The sequence below is a fragment of the Coturnix japonica genome, chromosome 1 (genome assembly GCF_001577835.2).
Source record: "Coturnix japonica isolate 7356 chromosome 1, Coturnix japonica 2.1, whole genome shotgun sequence".
In the NCBI taxonomy this organism is placed as follows: Eukaryota; Metazoa; Chordata; class Aves; order Galliformes; family Phasianidae; genus Coturnix; species Coturnix japonica.
The window spans coordinates 51,540,819-51,561,149 of record NC_029516.1 but is presented as its reverse complement, the minus strand read 5'-3'; the positions used below and the strand labels follow the sequence as shown (position 1 = coordinate 51,561,149).

The 20,331-nt window shown below is 37.4% G+C and overlaps 1 protein-coding gene across 1 annotated transcript in view; it reads right to left on the bottom strand.

The window, feature by feature from the left end:
• Positions 1-20,331, bottom strand: part of DCP1B (decapping mRNA 1B) — a 39,418-nt gene that overhangs the window by 6,906 nt on the left and 12,181 nt on the right. The window contains exons 4-7 of the mRNA XM_015865297.2: positions 12,466-12,532; positions 10,140-10,275; positions 3,646-3,774; positions 2,044-2,880 (exon numbers count right to left, since the gene is read on the bottom strand). Coding sequence (XP_015720783.1) covers positions 2,044-2,880; positions 3,646-3,774; positions 10,140-10,275; positions 12,466-12,532 — 1,169 coding nt within the window. The remainder of the gene's footprint in view (positions 1-2,043; positions 2,881-3,645; positions 3,775-10,139; positions 10,276-12,465; positions 12,533-20,331) is intronic.

The window sequence follows — 20,331 nt, the reverse complement described above, 5'->3', positions numbered from 1 at the left end:
TGCAGAGCCTTAGGTGTCCAAAACAATAAATAGTCATACTTTCATCATTTTTAGTCCATTTATTATTATTGTTGTTATTATATATATATATATATAAATGTGTCAAAAACTGGATCCAATGCTGCTTCAATAGCAGCCATAGCTGTGTCAGCACAGCTACTCCTAGGCAACTTCAATCTTTTTGGACTGTTCATAGCCATGTAACGTGGGACTGAGAGCCTCCTTAGGTGTTTTATGGGTGTGCTTGTGCGCTTGTGTTTGGTTTTGTTCCTATGTGTTAAAGCAGACTTGCAGCAATAATTCCAGTGGATGTGACTTCCAGCGAAAACTGTTCCCTCCTCTCAAGCTATTGTTCTATTTTACTAAAGCAGTAAAATTATCGGAACTGCATTATTAGTGAGACCTCTAATTCCCTTTCCATACTGAAACTAACACTGACATCAGTTTCTTTCTCAGTTATACACAGAGTCATTAGCCTCATCAGCATCAATATGGATTTTTCATTTGAAAACACATCAAGATTTTTTCCCACTTCTTACTGTGCATATAGGCTTATTATACACAGCCTGGCACTTGCCTCATTTCAGTTTTACCCCCCAAGTAAGAATGTCCTCAGTCTTCATGCCGTACATGCATTTCCCAGTGAATCAGACAATTTCTTGCATTTATAGCAGGCAACTTCCATTCCCAGTGCAAACAGTAAATTACTGTGACTCTAGATCCTCTTTCTATTCAATTAGCACTTCACTGGGAAGTCAGACTGCCATCTGTAAGCAACTGATCCTGAAAGATTTCAGTGACTAATCCACCAAACGCTCCTTCACACAGATGCAAAATCACGCCAGTTTAACTGAACTTATTAAAATAATGGTGGCTATTTGCTTTATCAAATTCATCCTCCTCCGACCTCTCTCATGAAATTAGAAATCACTATCTGTCAGTGTTTATGGCAAACATGGCCCATGTGGCCCTTAATTGTTAAATGGCTATTTCAGCCTCCTTGGGTGAAAAATGACTTTCTAGAAATAAGGAGGATATTCGGAGCAGTGGCCTTTCATTCAGCTATTTAAGAAGTTCCAGAAGAAAAGCAGCAGAAAAAAATGAATGGTTTATAACTTGGGTAAGTAACTTGTAGACTCCAGCACAGTGTAAGGTTTGTTGATTCTCTATCTCCTATAAAGTAAGTAAAAAGGGGCTTTAATGGTCATCCTCAAGCAGAGCACACATGAAGACATTCAAGCATGTAAGTTTCTACAAAGAAAGACATTGTTAGCAGAGAGGAGTTGTCAAGGACCAAACACTTAGTAATCACATTTGAGGTTCTTCTGTAGGACAGAAAAATACATTAGGTAGAGACGCACAATCTCTTGACATCTCCTCAATTTTCTGACCCCAATACAAGGGTCCAAATAAAAAGAATTCAGCCTTTTGGGGATTTGCTATTTTTCACCCCCTTTTTAAGACTTGTATGCAAGGGCAACTTTTCAAAACAATACTTACTGAATAAAAAAACAAAACTACTGAACAGCTTGGAGTGAGGTTATGGTCCAAGATAATGAATTCAGCAATATAAAAATACTTTATTAACCTGCTGGGAGAAAGAAAGCAGCCTTTCAGCATTGTAAGCACTTTTAGCAACTGGCACAAAAGGAAACTCTTACCTTCACATCAAAAGTTATGACTAATTTTGTGAGGAAAAAATATTGTTATACCTAAAACATTACAAAGTGTGGCCACTGAAACCTACACGATGTTTCCAAACTTGTCTGAAAAACAAAGAAGAGCTACATAAATACTGCAGTATTTTTTGCTATTACTGATGTACAGGAGACATCTTCTTTGGTATTTAAGATATCACTGCTTGGTAAATTAGAACTTCCTTACGCTGTTGATAAACTATCACCAGCAAAATGAATCATGTGTGCAAGATAACAACACATAGTAAGGCAGAAAGAAGAATATACTGGTCAAAAAGAAACATAGAGAATATCCCTTAAAAGCTTATAAAAACTGATAAAACTGTTTTTGAAATTATTTATTTACCTGAAAGAGAGAGTTCTGCTTTTCTGTACCCGGTGTCTTTTCTATCCAGGAATCCAGTGGTTTCAAGGTGTTGGTGTTCTGAGTAACAACAGGAAACTTAGCTGCCAAGGTTGGTCTGCTGGATACATGCAACTGTTCTTGTTGCACTATCTGGAGTTTCTTCAGTAACTCCTGAGGTGATATCACCCCAGAATTGGCTGTTTGATTGCCAGAGAGAGGAACTGGCTGTCTAGGAAGTTTGGACTGTTCTTTACCAAGTGTCTGTGACTCTAAAGTCTGACCTGGCAGGGAACCATTGAAATATACCAAAGGTGGTTGGGTCATATTACTCATCTGTGCTGCTGGTGTTCCAACAGCAGCAGGAGTCCTGCTGAACACAGAAGCCGTTGAGTTCACAGATCCTGTTGCACTGGGATCCATTTTGGTCATCAACCCTGACTGACTCTGTAATTTCTGTAACAAACTCTGAGTACCAGCAGCATCCTGAACTACGTGAGATGTTGTAATGCCATGAGAAGTCACAGGCTGGAAGAGTCCTGTGAAAGCCTCACCCACAGGGTGGATATTGCCATTTTCACAGAGTCGGTTCTCAGGAAACTCAGCAAGTGGGTGAAGGTCTGTCCCACGCACCATGAGCTTCTGAATAGCAGGGCAAAGCTGTTTCTCTGCACAGGGAGAATGCCTGCTAGGTTCTTCATAGGAGAGAGAACGTACCACACCCTGCCTAACAGGAAGGTTCTCTTGATGCTGTTTATTAAGTGGTTCTGTGACATCTGTTTTCTCTTGTTTTCCAAACAGGGCTGTCAAAGACAAGTGTTGTGGTTCAGGATCCGCATTCTGTGAAGGGACAAAGAAAAAAATCTTAGGCGTAGTTATCTCATGCATGATAAATCACATTAGGTGGTGACAATATTTAGCCAGAAGTATTCAAGAAAAAGCCAAGAAAACTGCTATGCTCTTTTCTCCCAAGAGAATTTCTAATAGTTCAGTCGCATCAGAAGGGCAAGAAAACAGTTGTCAAGCTGCTAATGTGGGAGAAAAAAATGAATCTGAAAGATAGCAGTGGTTTCACTTTAAATACCATAAAAGAGCATCTACCCTTCCTGCCATCCGTACAGCATTAATAAAGAACAAAAACCTCCCCCTGTGCAGAGCAAGGTCACTACTTGCGCACCCCCTTGTCACAGCTGACTGAATTCAGCTTTTGCAATATGGTATAGTTTGAAGATGTATCAAAAGACTTTTCTTATTTAGATTACCTAAAATTCCCTTGAAGACAACGAACACAAAAAATGCAGTTCAGCAACTGACAACACCAGCTTGGGATCAAAGCAGCATCCCAACACTGAAAAACAAGGTGGTTTTTTATTTATTTTTTATTTATTTTTCACTGCTGCATCAGGATGGTACATCTGGAACTTAAATACTCAGATCGGTGGGGATGGAAGCAGACTGTTTTATAAATAGATCAGTTCTGCATTTAAAAAATAATCCTTACTGTGATTTTACCACAAATTCTTGCACTGACCTTATGATCTAAGTAAGTACTCCTAGTTGGCTGCTCAATTACATCAACACTAGAACACACACAGAGCACTTTACCTTGCTTTGCTGAGATATTCGTTGATGCTGATTTTCACTAGGCTTCACTGGAATTGGTTTGATTAGGTTGGGGTTGTTACAGATTGCAGAGGAACTAGTTATTTGTTTTGGCTCCGAACAGGTCTTGCACTGAAACAGAAAATCAGTATTTTTTACTAAGTGTTACTGTACTTTTTCCTCTTAGTTCTTTACCAGAGTAAAATCCAGACATAGCTGGGTATTCGGTTACCAAAAATGACGGCCGTGGCACTGATTATGAGTTGTTATGCTGTTGAAAGAACTACAACCTGGCTTTCTAAAATCAAAAAACATATGTAAAAATAAACAATTTCAAGGTTTTCTGAGCACAAGTTTTCCCTTTAGCTTGAAACTCAGTTCTCATCTTTTGCTTGTCCTGCACTTAGCACAAACTCAGACCCATTTTTCCTGCACTGGGAATCAGCTATTCCTTTAATAGTCTCACGTAGTTTAGACACAGGGATTTATGTGCACACAAAGAGTATCCAAAATGCTTTTTGCTAAATACTGAAATTTTAAGCCAAACTATTTTACTTAAACATTCCACAAACATGGGAACTTGTATACTCACACAGAAAAATAATTAAAGATTTAATCAAGTTGTAGATCAGCATGTTTCCCTATTAAATATGACATGATTAATAACTGCATTTATAAATGAGCAGGCAGAGACAGATGACCAAAAGTAGTCATAGAGAGGCCATCATTTAATTCAGGAGAAAAAAAAAAAATGTGCAGAAAGAACTGCATGAAAAGAGAAAGAAAATATGGAATAGGAAAAAGTGAATAAGATAGTTCTGTTTACACTGTACCCAAAACAAGGATCTAGACAACAAAATTAAAACGTAATGGATGTACAAGAAATGCTATTGTCAGTATAAAAGAAAATACTACTTAAGAAGTCACTGTATCTAGATATGATTAAAACCAAGAAACTGAGATTTTTTAATATATATTTTTAAAAGGTATCTACAGCTTAGGACTAGAAGAAAACAAGTATCACTCCTATCTTCAAAGGGCAAGAAGGAGAATTTGCAGAACTTCAGGCCAGTTTGCCTCACCTCAGTCTATGGGATGGTGATGGAAGAAATGTTCCTGGAAGCCACTTCGAAACATGTTAAGGTAAATAACGTGAGTGGGAATATCCAGAATGGATTTACTTGATCAATCTCATGGCCTTCTAGAGGGAGATGAGTGACTCAGCGGGCAATGGCAGAGCAGTGCATATCGTTTAGCTTGACTTTAGCAAAGCCTTTGACACATAACATCCTCAAAGACAAACTGATGCAAAAATGATGCAAACTGAAGATTAAAATGCAGACTAGGTAAGCAGACAGTTAGGACTGAAAACTGTCTGGTATACTGGACTCAAAATATTGTTGGCATGAAGTCATAGAGTAACCCTATGCACCAATACAGGCTGGGACCAAATGACAAGAAAACAGCTTTGTAAAACTGACACAGGGCTCCTGGTAGACAAGAATCATAGAATGGCTTGCGGCGAAAGAGATCCCAAGAATCTTGAAGTTCCAACCCCCTTGCAACAGGCAGGGTTGCCAACTGCTAGATCAACTGCTAGATCAGATTGCCCAGGGCCCCATCCAACCTGGCCTTGAACACTTTGAGGGATGGAGAACCCACAGCCTCTCTAGGAAATCTGTTCCAGCATCTTATCACTCTCTCAGAAAAAAAATGTTCCCCTTCAGTTTGAAACAATTCTCCCTTGTGTTATCACTATTAGATTGTGTAAGATTTGATTTCTCTCCTGTTCATAAACTCCCTTTAAAAAAATTGAAGGCCGTAATGAGGTCTCCCTGCAGCCTTCTCTTTTTGAGGCTGAACAAACCCAGTTCTTTTAGCCCATCCTCACAAGAGAGGTGCTATTGGATCATATGGTCTTTCTCCAAAATCTCCACGTCTTCCCTGTGCTGGGAGCCCCAAACTTGGATGCAGTACTCCAGCTGGGGCCTCTCAAGGGTAGAACAGAGGGCGACAATCACCTTCGTTGCCCTTCTGGCCATCCCTCTTCTGATAGAAACCAGGATACCACCGGCCTTCCAGGCTGTAAATGCACACTGCTGGCTTGCGTCAAGTTTAAAAGTCAATAGGTAAAATATGGGATATAGAAAATTCTGTTTAAACTTAAGAAAAAAACTCTACTACAAGGCTGTTCAAATAATAAATGGATTGCCTGAAGTGCATGGAGATATTCAAACCCTGAATTAACGTGCCTCTAGGCAATGTGCTTAAAGCAAATGAGGCTGGGCAGAACTTAGAGATGCCACTCAATAAGCAATAAGCACAGGCAAGGGAGTTTAGTCTGCACTGTTAGAAGAAATTATTTTCTCTGATTCTTTTCAGCTGACACATTGTTATCCTTGTATGTGAGGAGTCTTTTTTTAAGCACGCTAAGACAAATGACTGGATTATTCTTAAATCACTTCGTTTTCTCAGTCAGTTTCTGACTTTTGTTGTCTCTTGTTCACTTAATGACAATATCTGACCTGTTAATTATCAGATGAAAACATTTTCATAGTTCAAGTAACTGCTTCCTGTAGCCACTATTGCCCTTCAGTAAAACAGGTGGATATCATTCCCTTTTTATTATTTTTATTTGGACATATCCTAACCCATTTTGATGTTATACAGAACAAACACACACTTCAGTAAGCCTAAATATCTCTTCTCTCCCAGATCGTTTTCTTTGTACAGGATGCTGCCTTTTCTTCAATATGCCTCCTCTCTGCTATTTTTCAGCACAGGATTTTGGGGAAAAACTAACATATGATCTATGACATACTCTTGTATACTTCATAATGAGTTCTGCAGACTTTCAATAAATGCATTAGGCCTTTATTTCTCCAGGGTATTTTAATAAGCTGAATTCTTCAGAAATCGTGAGTACCTTAGATACCACTGCCATAGCCTACATAGTGCCAGAAGAGTTTAAAAGTAACCAGTGTAAGAACATTTTTTTTAGATGCAATTCAAATGAAACGCAAAATGAAAATGCCAACTACAACAGTATACACAAAGGGCTACTGTGGATGACGTTTACCTTGACTTGATATAGTTGCATGATTTGATAACATGGCTAGTAGGCTGGTATCCAATACAGGAGTATATACTGAAGAAGAAAAGCCCCGTGCTGATTTCTACTACTGAAGCTCAGAATATAAGGTCACTCTGGCACACTGGCAGCATGGCATAGCTGATGAGTAAATCAGGAACACCAGCCTGACATTTAAGCCACTCTTGGGTAAACAGGTAAAAAAGATACAATCTCCCATCATCATCATACAGCAAAAAGCAGCTTTCATAGAAATGTCAACATGCTCTTTACTGTTAGAACCAGTAGAGTACTGATGTGCCACAATACTTCATGATTACCACATCTTGCTTCAGAGGTCAGTCCTTTAATCGCGTGTCTTATTCAAAGCTATGCTCCTACAAGAGATGTGTATGAAATTAAAAAGTTCTAAGATCAAGCTGAAGACCAAGCAGAATTAAAACAAAAGACAAAAAAAAAGCCAAAAAAAGCCAAAAAAAAAAACAAAAAAAAACCAACAAACCAACAACAAAAAAGGGAAAACACTGATAAAAAATGAGAGGCATTCACTGAGGATGTCCTAGGCAAGTTTGCCTTAAATGTCTCTGACTACACCAAACAACTGCTCTCTGCTAAAAGATTTCATAGCCTACCTGTGCAATATGAAGCTCAAAGTGAAAAGGACATCGCCAAAAGGAATCAGACAATGGTCACGCATGGTACCATAAGTAGTGCAGCTGTCCAGAAGCAAACATCATGTCATATTGTCATCTCATGGTCTGTAGCTGAAACCTGACTGAGAAATGAGCTGCAAAGACCTCTCAAATACAAAAACAAGATGCAAGAAGACTGTCAGCCAAGTCTTGATGGGATTTACTAAAGCTTTGTAGATGGTCAGGTATGTTTGAAAGCAACACAGAAGTCTGAAGCTGTGTGAACTTAAACGTAGAGAATCTCTGGAAATGTGGGATTTCAGACTCGCTGATGTAAAGCAACCACAAGATGACATTAATGAACAGACACATGAAAATATGCAGGGTGCTCTGCAGAAGAGAAATGCTGAAAGATGAGAACAGTCTCAAAGAGAGCAGTAACAGCAAGGATATTCAGATGGATCCCTGCTTAAGCAAGACATTCACACCCAACTCAGACCATTCAAGATTAGTAGCATACAGCTTGCATCATCCAGCCTGAGTACAGCACGATGTCCTTAGGAAAGATGAGCCTTCTGGGGAGGTGATAAGCTACTATCAAGTCTTTCATACCTCTAACAAATCAAAAGCTACTAGGACAACTGAAAATTTACAAACTATGTTTATGTTCAAGCATGGCAGTACTGCTGGAGTATTTTGCTAAAAGACAGTGAAGAAGCAATCAACAGACATAAAAGCCAAGAAGCCACAGCTCACTACCAGGCAAGATGTTCTTATCAAGTGTCCTCCTGTGTGTCCTCGGTAATGAAGAGGGAAGATTCAGTTACTCTGGTCACATCAACCATACAAAGCTTGTGCACCTCATCTGACCTCTAACAGATCAAAGGACAGTGAATTAAACGGGTGAATGCTAGAGAGGAACTGTGTAGCACAGAGCTAAAACCACTCTATATACTGTAGCACAAGGCAAGGCACAATGGTTAAGGAACAACACATTTTGGTGCACTTTTTCTGTACCCCAGCAGCTCTTCAAGTGCTTATCTTCTTAGTTATCATGATGAAGCCTCCTAGAAACACTTCTCACCAGATTTTAGAAATAATAACCTAGGACTTATAAATTAGGTGGAATTCCTTAAATGCTTGGAAAAAATGATATTCTTATCTTAAGGCTCACAAGAATTTAAAAGGCACCTTATTTTCTGAAACCATATGGAATTCAGAAAGAAGAACAACGTAATTCATAACCCATTTCAGCATGTTAGTACTGTAAACTCTAAGACATATATTGACAAAGAAGTAAATGTCATAAAGAGCCAAAAAGCACAACTGCTATGGAACATATTGGCATAAAATACAACAATAGCTGTCACTGACTTTATTTTTCATGCCCTTTCTAATTTTGTATTACCAATCAAGCAAGAAAGAGCACAAACACAGCTCAATAGCAGTCAGATAATAATGCTCATGTCCCAGAAGGAAAGGTTCTCATGTTATTTCCCTATAAGCAGAAAGATTAAAGATGAGGTATGATGCAAATCTGGCAAAGAACTTAGCTGCAGAAAAAAATAAATAAATCAAGAAACTACTAAACACAGATCTACAATTTCCTTTCCTTGATCTTGATGTGCTGTGTAGAAGTGGAAGGTAGTTTTTAAAACACGTACTACATCCTTCTCATAGTATCCAATGTCCACCCAGTATTTTTCTAGTTTTCCATTCTTAAGGCATCTAATGAAATTATATTATGAAACACTGAAGTAATCAAATTCCTTCTATTCCAAGACTAGACACCAGTTCAGTTTAAAAATAATAAAAAAAGATACGAGGAACTGGAAGCGTTTCTTGACTATTAATATATTAAATCCTTATTACAGACAAAACAGATCCCAGCTTCAAAATAAACTATATTAACAGAAAAAAAGAAAAGGCATATATGTTACTATAACTCAAACAGTTGCTATTTGAGGATAAGAAGTCACATTTCTCAAAGTGAACTTTTCTTTTCCCCCTATGCTTATGTTTAAAACATACGTACTTCTAGACTCAAAGCACTTATGTAATGACCTTTATTGCTGCATGGCAACACTTATGAAATACAGGAAACAGCTGTAGGAACCTGCAGGCTCTGAAACAATTTGCAGCACATATATGAATAGTTAAAATTATTAGATCTTTATTCCCTGAAGTAAAACATTTTTGATTATCCAATAATAGAGAACATTATTAGTCCATTTGTTACTCTGTGGTTTAGAAGCCTCAGAGACCAATGCAGTATCACACTACATTTCAACCTTTTCATTTGCTTCCAATAGTGTCTAAGATAGACAATAACTACAACTAAAGGCACTAAGTTCAAAGTTAAAGGTTTTCCCTAAGGTAAACCATTTGTGCAAGCCACAGAAACTACTAGCAGTTTTGAATACTTCAACCTAAAAGGGGACACAAATTTCATGTACTGAAAGCACAGGCTCTCTAAAGGTCAAAACGAAAGCCAATTTACACTTGCCCTTATACCCCAGCATTCAACAAATAATCAAATCTCATTCACGTTGTCTTTGAGGAGTTGCTGACAGAATTCAGTTCTTTCCAATCTTTAGAAATTTCTGACAAAATGTATATACTTTCAAAAAATGACAGAGCATTCTGCCCAAAAATCAGCTTAACATTGAGTAAAATTACTTTACAAAAAAACAAAAAAAGTTTTAAAATGTAAAGTCTGAGATGATTAGCAACACAGTATCACCAAACACAAGAGCTGAGATAGCAAATCTCACCTTGGTGTATTCGTCTTTGGCCTTGGTAAGCATCCGTAAGATATCCACTTCTTTGTTATTAGTGGAATTCGTGATCATAGGGGACACTCCTGTTCCCGTGCCCTGCTGTGCTTTGAATTGCTCTTGCTGAGTTAGGCTGAAAGTAGGAGGTGAGAGGAGAATACACAAGACAAAGACAAAAACAGGTAAAATATAAAAAGTTTGACTACAACTACTTTACAAGAATTTTAAAAAATTTGTTTTGATTCCCTCACCTCCCAAACTACATAACAATACAGTTAAAAATCTGTATTCAAATATTTATAATAAAGCATAATTTGACCAGGTGCAAGAAACATTTTCTCCAGTCTAAAATAGAGTGGGTCATACCCTAAAATTTCCATAACTCAGTCACAATTTCCATACCCAGAAGGAGCGGGGAATGTATAATGTTATTCAGTTCTGCTGGTGGCAGAGGATGGCAAACACACACAAATCAGTCATTAACTACCAGCAAATGACCAATTTCCTGCCCCAGCTGCTTTATTATTATTGTAGAATGCTGAGAATTAAAACACACAGCCAATTGGCTGAATGATAGGGTATTTCTCTTTTTCTAATCCATGTACAACACCGCTATTATAAATGACTACACATGGTTTACAATACCATGAATTCTCTGCAAACTAGTTTTTATTGTGGTAAATTACCAGTTTGAGAGTACCTAATCACCACCAACTGAAACTTGAGCTAGTTAACTAAAATTAGCTGTCAAAAAAATGGGTTTCCTAGGGTTCACTGCTTATTTCTGGAAATTCATCCCCATCAATTATTCCTTGGGTCATAACCGAGTCAGTTCAGAGCTGCAGAACACAGAGCAAAAGCAACAAAAAAACCCAGACAAAACCCCACCACTGTTACAGTCGGTGTTTAACAATGTTTTGTCACTGCAAAATGAAAAGCAGCAGTGAATTCTTTAAAAAAAGATGTAGGGGAAACATGACTAAATCCCTATCCAGTATTCTAAACAAGTCCAATCTGGAACACAGTGGCAGAAGAGTCAAAGCACTTTGCTACGTAATGAGATGTACAAGGATGAGCCTTATTTGGACTTGTACTGTAGGACACGAAAAAAGGCACTTGATATTTGGCAGTCAGAATTGATATCACTTCTTCGGCATGTTTCTGGCTACGGAAACACGTTTGCTAAGCAGGCTGTTAAGACTGGTACGGATGACATGAAAAGGAGAGATTCTCAGTTCTGACTATGCTTTCACATTGCCCCCTGTTAGTACCTAATGATGATGGCTTGACTGTATCAGCCTCCCATGGCTTTCCTGGGATGACAAGGACTGAGCTTCAAATCATTCCTCTTCCTATCCCTTACATGAACTGTGACATAATGGTAAGTCCAGCCCTCTATACCACAATTACTACATCTAAAGTGTCCATTCCTACAGCGTCCTTTTCCTACATAAACTTCACATTATACCTCTATAAAAAAACAAAAAATGCAGATTATGTACGTTGATAAAATCTGTAAGATTTCAGCTCCTTCCTCTTCCAAGTATGCAAGAAAACCTGTAGAATGTAGTCTTAAGAAACAAATCATTGCAAACAAGGCAGTCATTAGATCAAGCAGAGGGAAAAACAGATGAATGAGACCTGTCAATCCTGAACAAATGGAAAAAGCAGTGACAGTGAAAAAAACAGCCACTACAGTGTCAGTTAAAAAGCCATCCATTATGTTGTAAGATTAATACAGTGTTGTAGGAAATCTTCATCTCCCATTTCATTGCAGAATTAAGGTTGCATAACATATGTAAAATATTCTTAATATGTACATAGAAGTTATGAATTCAAAGCTAATTAAAGCCTTTCTTTATTCTCCTAATGCAAAGTGGATTCTTTACATGATGGTGAGAAAGAAGGAAACAAGTTTTCAACCATGATGTAGAAAAAGGATAAAATGAATAAACTGTATTATTTCAGTATTCCTTCATGATAGTCCATACTTACATTGATAAAATCTCCCCAAACTGAGAAACACATTAACCCCTCCCAAAGAACACAACTGTTTAAAACATATCTGAATTATCAAGAAACAAATCAGATGAACTGTTACACTTTGATGTAGCTAGAAACCTGCATAGCAAATGATGGGAAAAGCACTGCAATTATTTCTGAATATATAAAATACAGGTGTGAGACAATTTTACTTGCAACAAATTCTATATGAGCAGGTTTCAAGTAGAAAGGTACAACCATTCTAGTAACATAATGTGCATGTATGTACAGAAATACATACATAAAAAAAAGCACAAAGTCTTGTTTACCCGTCACTTACTTTTTCATGAGCTCTGCAATTCTTTGGCATTCTTCCTTATCATAAAACCAAATCCCATATATGGACACTGTAAATGCACATCAAACACAAACTATGAGCATCTTCTCAAACAGCATTTCTATCTGATAGCAGTTCTGCCTGCTAGATATTTAAAAGTGACCTGTAAGTTTTAGTTCTTATGTCTTTTATTTCCCCTTCTAAAGAAGCAACACCTCAAATTCTCCAGCAAAATCAAAACAGATCTAAAGGTGCACCTAAGAATGTACATTGAGAGCTCTTGAACGTTGGCTACAGGCAAAGGTACCTCTGATTCTTTTCCTCAAAACACTGAAACAGAAGCTTGTCATTTTGTATTTTTTCCCGTTTAATAACTTGTCCTCTGTGAATTTTCCAGCTGTCATATTATAATGATTAGATCCCAGGGGTTAGTGTACAGCAGGCAGCATTGCAAACAAATATACGCAAGACGTGTTCAGCCTCCAACAACAATGAGGCTTATCGCATATACCATCAAAGTTGTTATGGTAGTATGAACACATCTCTACTTCTTCGTGGATCTTCTGTAATTTTATCAACTAGTTAAATCCCGTAAGTTATTATCTGTATCTGGACCTTCCCCCCAGTACCTTGCAATCCCTCTGCAACCTTGTGAAATGTACACATTCTCCTTATACGATATGGTAGCAAATACGTAGCCACCCTGTTTTTCTCCTTCTTCCCCTCCTAGTACACTGTAGAAAAAGTTTCCTTTAATCAGACTACGATAAAGCAATTCCTAACATGCCTTCCAGCACAGTAGGGGCTAGATTCTATCTGCAAGGAGAGGAAGTGGATAGAATATCCGTTTAAAAAGAATTACAACACCAACACTCATCATGTGATATTTCCTTGTATCAGAGGAATACAAAAGCAATCGCTGCTTCAGTTCCAAAGAACAAACCCATGACATATAAAGTATAAGTTAGCTTTGTTAATATTTGAAAAGAAACCGTATGTGCAGCTGTTTGCAAGACAGAAGTGTAGTACTTATCACCATTTCCCCTCTAATTTTCAGCCACGTGTTGTCTTTTATACAGCTAAAAATAGTTCAACTATTTAACACGGAAAAAAAGCAGTGAAAAGCATCTAAAAAGCCATCCTGCTATCCTGTAGACAGACAAGAAGTACCTCTTGTAATGTATATAGTCCTTTTCATGGCTAAATTTTCAAGTTTGATCATGATTTCTGTTATTCACCATAAAAATCACAGTGAACAATGCACCTCAGCGGTTCGAAGATCCACCTACAAATGTCCAACATATGAGCTGAAGTACCTAGATCTTTCCCTTTTTGTAGCGTGGACATTTACATCCATATACCTTTAAAACAGACATTATTCTATTAACATATACCATCAGTACTAAATTGCAAACCTGTAGAAAAGCATGTGAATAATTAGCAAGGTTCCAATACACTGACTTGTAATGCAAAACTACACATCTTTCTAACTCAACATATTCAAATATTTTATGATGTGTTAGTGTTGTCCATACCACAGCCACAATATTCACTGCAACAGTGTAGCAGTCCAAGTCAAAATTCTTTTAATTAATCAAGATTCTCTTTGTTATAAAAGAATCTCCAATGTAGAATAGTACTGATAAAACAACACTGAATGTGCAAGACAGGTTGAACAGGTTCATTTTTTGGCCAGTTGACCAAGTATGTCACAGGCTATTTATGACTACTGGATAAAATTGAAACCTGTCAGTCCTACGGAAATACTGCAGCGCTTCTGGTCATTGCAAGTTTGAAGACTGGAATCAACAGCAGACACAAGCCAGGTTACCTCACTCAGTTTGGAGACCAACACAGTTTGGAGACCAACACTCTGTCTGATTACACTGTCTGAAGTGGGGAATCCTCTTTTTCTCCCTTCCACACTTGCTCCATCAGTCCAGACAGATCAGACGAATACTTCTGAGTACACTGAGAAAGAATCATGCAGGTGCTCCATTTGATGCAGCACAATGTACTCTAAATGCTTTCATGCACGGGAGAACAATGTACCAGCAAGGAGGAAATACTCTGGTGGTGATCTGAGATACCAGGTACCCCAAATATGCTAACTCATATTTTCCTACTGGGCACTTATCAACTCAGCTAACCACAGTGTAAATTCATACAATTCATTCTGCTATACTTATGGGAACAAAAATGGAAATGAAAGAAGTAAAAATTACTATTGATGATCACATTCTTCATTAATGATGAACAAAAAATGACAAGCTTTTCTTTTACATATGACAACACACAAAAATCCATGACTAACAACAGAAACTGAGATGATTACAAACTGCAACTGTCAAACTAAGAACTTGGAATGCTCTACACTAACAAGAAAGATAAACAGACATACAATGCAAAATTCACTGCAGGCTTTCTACCAGCATGGAAACACACAGTGTTTCATTGGGATTAAAACTAAAGAGATTATTTTCTTATCCACCCTCTGTCTTATCAGGCTGTTTGATAAAACAGAAATCCAGACCTAAGTATAATCTGTAGAGTGGTAATGGTAATTTTGCTAAAATGGTCACATCTTAAAAGTGAATCACTAAATGGCGAAGGTACAAAGCTAATTCTTCCACTGCAGCATAAAAGAAATATTATGTCACTTTTAGGCCCAGCTTCAGCTATCAAGTTATCCAGGAAGAGATTACTGCAAAAAACAGAAAAAGAAAGGACAAATCAAAATCAAATATCTTTTGTTCCCCAAGTGGGCCAGCCACGCGAAAAGTAGCTAACAAAAGACCAATAATGAGAGACTTATGTACTGACAAGATGGCATACATTTAGTCGTCTGCATTCAACAGCTCCCAACTCATTTGATTTACTAAAAGAAATGAGACTTAATAAGGAACTGATTACATAAAGGGGAAAAGAGGCACCGAAGTTGTAATACTATTAGCAAGATTAAGTAGTACTAGAAAGATATAACACAGCTATCAAATCAACAAGATACAGTTAATACTGAAGTAGAATAAGTTAAATTATCCAAATGAAAGCATAATTAAAATTAAGGAATATCAATCTTTAGGATTTCTGAATTTTAGAAAGGTAGATTTCTTCTTCTAGTACACATTCAATCCTTGCAGCATCAATTTTGCCAGACCCACTGCAAAAAAGCCCCAACTGTAGGTTATACAGTCAATGAGTTCTTAACTTAAAACATGACTGAAGACATGCCATGTTAATTTTTTATCATTTTACTCTAAGGCAAATGCAATCCCTCTATGATACAGTATTTATGATTACAGTCTAGCCATACGATGGTCAATGCACTTTAATCAGGCTCAAGTATGGGAGACTTTGCCCATTCCAACTCGACATCTTGCTCCGCAGGATAAAGCAGAACAGGACTGCAACAAAGGAAAGAGGATTTAAAATATCTGCAGTTAAGTCAGCTGCATGCTGTCTCTGCAAGCTGAATACCATCTCTGACGCCGTCCCTCTGATATTATGCAATGGTACGCAAGTTGTGAAATGTCATCGTAAGTGGCTGTCACTGAGCGTGTATGCTTCACATTCGGTTCTTGATGTGAGATCCTAGACCTGGGTGTAAGATCTGAGGGCACGACCTGCAAAAACACCAGCTACTTATAATCACAGCTGAAGTCTGTAGGAAGTGGTTTTGAATACATGAATGATAAATATATTGGAAAAACTGCACCAGAATAATTTAAAGTCACACGCTGCATTTAATGGATCTCTGTGATTTTAACCGCCATGCCCCATGATCTCAATTGTAAAGTAGAAGAAAATAACACTTCTAACCTAAGCAAAGCACGACAAGTTATCAGCTATTATATTGCTTGACACAGACAACAGCAAAAGAAAAACAATCCGTAGTTCTGACCCTGCTACAGAGCTTCCACAGCAGACGACAAAGTAAGAAGCCCATGTGTTAGTAATGAAGAAAAAACAGAACACTGAGTAGCCACTCCACATGAATATCATTCAGACTACTTGATGACTATTGGAAATCTTTACTGCAGAAGATTACGATCATAGAATTTAAAAATCCATGAGTAAAAAAGGGAGATTGCACCAACAACCTTAACTTTGGTATTTGTTAGTTTAGGAGAGTTCAGTTTTGTGGCCTTTTAAATGCACCATTTTGCTTAGCTTGAACAAAACACTAAGGAAAAAATATCATATAATACCATATTGACAACGATGTGGCATATAAACAGGATTGCACCTCTCACCACTCATTAGTCAGTCAGTATAAAGTATATATAAAACAAATGCATTTGTTTCTTAACACTAGAAACAGAGATTAGATACGTCCTGTTGTTTCTGGAATTTCTCAGAAATCAACATTTTTATGGCATCTCAGGTTCAAAAATGCCAAGAAACTGAAGTAGAATAAGAACTTTCAATCAACAGAAAACTGTGTTTTGATGTGAGCTTAACTTGTTCCTAAGAATCAGGTGAAAGAAACGTATCTGTCAATGTACTGAGTACTTGCTCTTTCATTTAAAGGCTGATAAAGACCCTGATTCCATAATCTAAGTGACTTTTATACAGACAAGGAAAAGAATGGTATTTGCTGTACAAACCCAAGGATGTTTCACCAAACTACAGGGGCTGGAAGAGACCTCTGGAGATAATCAGCCAACCCCTGTAAATTCACATTCCCTACAACAGGTTCCACAGGAAAACGTCCAGTTGGGTTTTGAATATCTTCAGAGGGGACTCCACAACCTCTCTGAGCAGCCTGTTCCAATGCTCTGTCACCCTCATAAAAAGTATTTCATTGCGTTCACATGGAACTTCCAGTGTTCCAGTTTGTGCCTGTTGCTCCCTGCTCTGTCGCCAGGCATCGCTGAAAAGAGCCTGGCCTCATCCACTTGACTCCTGCCCATTAGATATTTATAACCGTTGATAAGACAGCCCTGCTAGCGAGGGGGCTGGGGAGCACAAAAAGCTGGGAGGGACAGAACCAGGACAGTTGGTTAGAGAATGGAGAGTGACTGGTCCCAAACTCAATTTGCAACATTTACCTTAAAATTGTGTTCTCGTGATGCAACAAGTTATTTTGGTCATGACACAGGAATAGAATCTACGTTATGATCCATCTGGCCCAGTGCACTTTTTTTCCAGTTGCATCCCCTGTCATTGCAACATCATTTCAAGTAATTTTTAAATCATGATGATGCAGGATACTGAAATTAAGGCAGGAAGTCTGTCCGCATGGGCCAGGCTATCAATTTCTAAAATAACAAGTTGTTCTTAATAAATCCTTTATTGTTCTTATAAGTTGCTCTTCAGCAACAAGTGGTTTGCATTACTTTTTCACAACAGACTTTTGATACTTCGAATGGGATAGAGCTCTACCACCTTTTGTAATGGAAATGAATACAGAGTCTCATTCAAGGAGCATATACTCTATGTGAAGAGATGTTAAGATAAACATGTGGTAGGTGGAAGTATCATTCTGTTTTTGATACATAAATACAAGACACTGACTTTGAAAAATTAAGCAAAGAAGTCTTTCACAAGGCTAAAAAGTTAGTCCCAAAATTCTAAGTCAACAAAAGCAACTGTCCTGCAAATAAAAAGAAAACCCTACCAGAAGATGGCTTAGTTGAAAAGAAGTTTAACTCCTTGACATCTAAAGCCATGACTTCTCCTAGCTTAGCAGTACCCTATTATCTAGGCTAACTTCCTATTAGAAATCATTAGAAAGGTCTTCAGTGCACACTGAAATGAAGTCAGGCCTTCATCTATGTGATTGATCAGAACAGAAGGCAAAATGCCATACGCTAATCTAGCTACACTAAATATATACCCATAAATTATTTGAGCAGAAAAGCTTACACTAACTTAACGTCACCACAAGTGAAAGAGAGGAAGCTAGAAATTCAGCTCTCCTCTTGATACTTTGCACAGAATCATATCCAGCACTAACTAAAAACAATGAAAACACAGTCCAACCAAGGAGAAGGTTATGACGTTGCTTTTCCATCCAGAAGGAAACTTGTTCATATTTTAAAGAATACAAAGGAGTTCTGCCCTTGCCTTTTCAATGTCTTGTCTTTATATTTCCATCCTACTCTCCACTAAGTTACGGTAAGTGGCAACTCAGTTCTGCTACAATAAGCTTTCTCCATTGTAAATAACATACACAATTGGGTGGTAGAGGACACAGATGGGTTTGAGTATTCCTTTATGATTTAGTCCAATGGAAGAATATGTTCCAGTGTGCATCTCTGATGTACTTGCCATGGGTCAAAGCAAACCTTTATTTCCAGAGCTACAGTCAGTTTCAAGGGCAAGTCATTTTCCAAACAATGCTGACATCATTTATAAACATATATTTTTTTCCTTAAAAAGAAATAAAAAAGAATTAAGAATATTTTAACTTTAAAAAGGTTTTCAATAGCATATTATTATTTTTTTCTTCTCCCTGAAGCCTGAATGTGTATTATAATCTGAATGATGACCCCAAATGGACTGGAAATACATTCGCAAACCTGAAATAAAATTGTTAATTTGCAACAATTAAAGTCTAAGCTGTTTGAATATACGTATATATATGTACGTATGTATGTACACACTTGCTGTTGTAAGAACAGACACCTTAAAAAATACCAGAATATGACCAAGTTGTTTTTTCCATCTTTTCATTTGTATTTGCCATCATTTTAGGGACAAGCAACTTCCTCATTTTTTCTACACTACCTCTTTATTTCTGAAATATAAAAACCATTTAGAAATAAGTAACTGTAAGGTGCACCACTTTTTTGGAGTTTCAGATATTCACATTTACAGCATATCTTAAATATTTGCTTTTGCCGATTTTTCCCATCCTGTTAACATGTAATATTCAACACATTAATAATATTCTCTATTTCTCCATGACAATTCCTTTTTGCTATACTCAGCTGTGACTCTGACTTAAATAACACCCTCTCTTCTGTAGAGTTGCTGCTGGAAATTCTTAAATACATCTAATTTAGATGAATACAATACAATTCAACTGACACAGCAAAGATTTTTACTACTCTCACAAAATCTCAGATGAACAGTATTAAGTTTATTCCAGTTGTGGTAGGTTCACACTTGTGAGTAGACTATACTTTCAAGTCAGGCTTCAATAGACATCTGCACCTTGTAGCATTTATCACTCACATATGACTGCTGCACTTTCACTTGTTCAAAATGGAAGGATCATCACATCTTATCATTTGGATATAAATTTAAACAAGTGTTTAAAGAATACCTTATGATCTATTTTCTTGTGTAAGTTGCAACATCATTATTTCTTCCATAAAGACAGAAGTGCCGCCTCTCTGAACTACCTTACGCTTTCTTTCTTTTACCATATACATGCACATCTTCTAAAAGCAATTTTAACCACTGAAGTTAATTATTCTGCTTTCCATAGTAGTTCAGTGACTTTTCTACTTTCTTCCAACACAAGTGTAAGTTCTTGTACAGTGGGAGAAACAGAACATACTTCTAAAATCAAGTTTGTCATGGCAAAAATAATTTAAACCGATACAATGTCCTTGTTTTAAGCATGTAATCCAACAGGTGACAGCATCACAAATTATAAAATTAATTTTATATTTGCATCTAGAGATTTCAAAATACTGAAACAGCACTGGCGCAAACCCTAAAATTCATGAGCTGCTGAGTACAGAATTTAGAGGTACGTTTCAGCACAGATTTAAAACCGTAACTGTGCACTGGGTGATCTTCATTACAGCAATGGCATATTTTCATACAGAAAGTGAAAGTGCATCATTTGATTTTACTTTGGAAGTACTACACCACATGTATGATCCTTTAGGAATAAAATATTAAAATCATCTT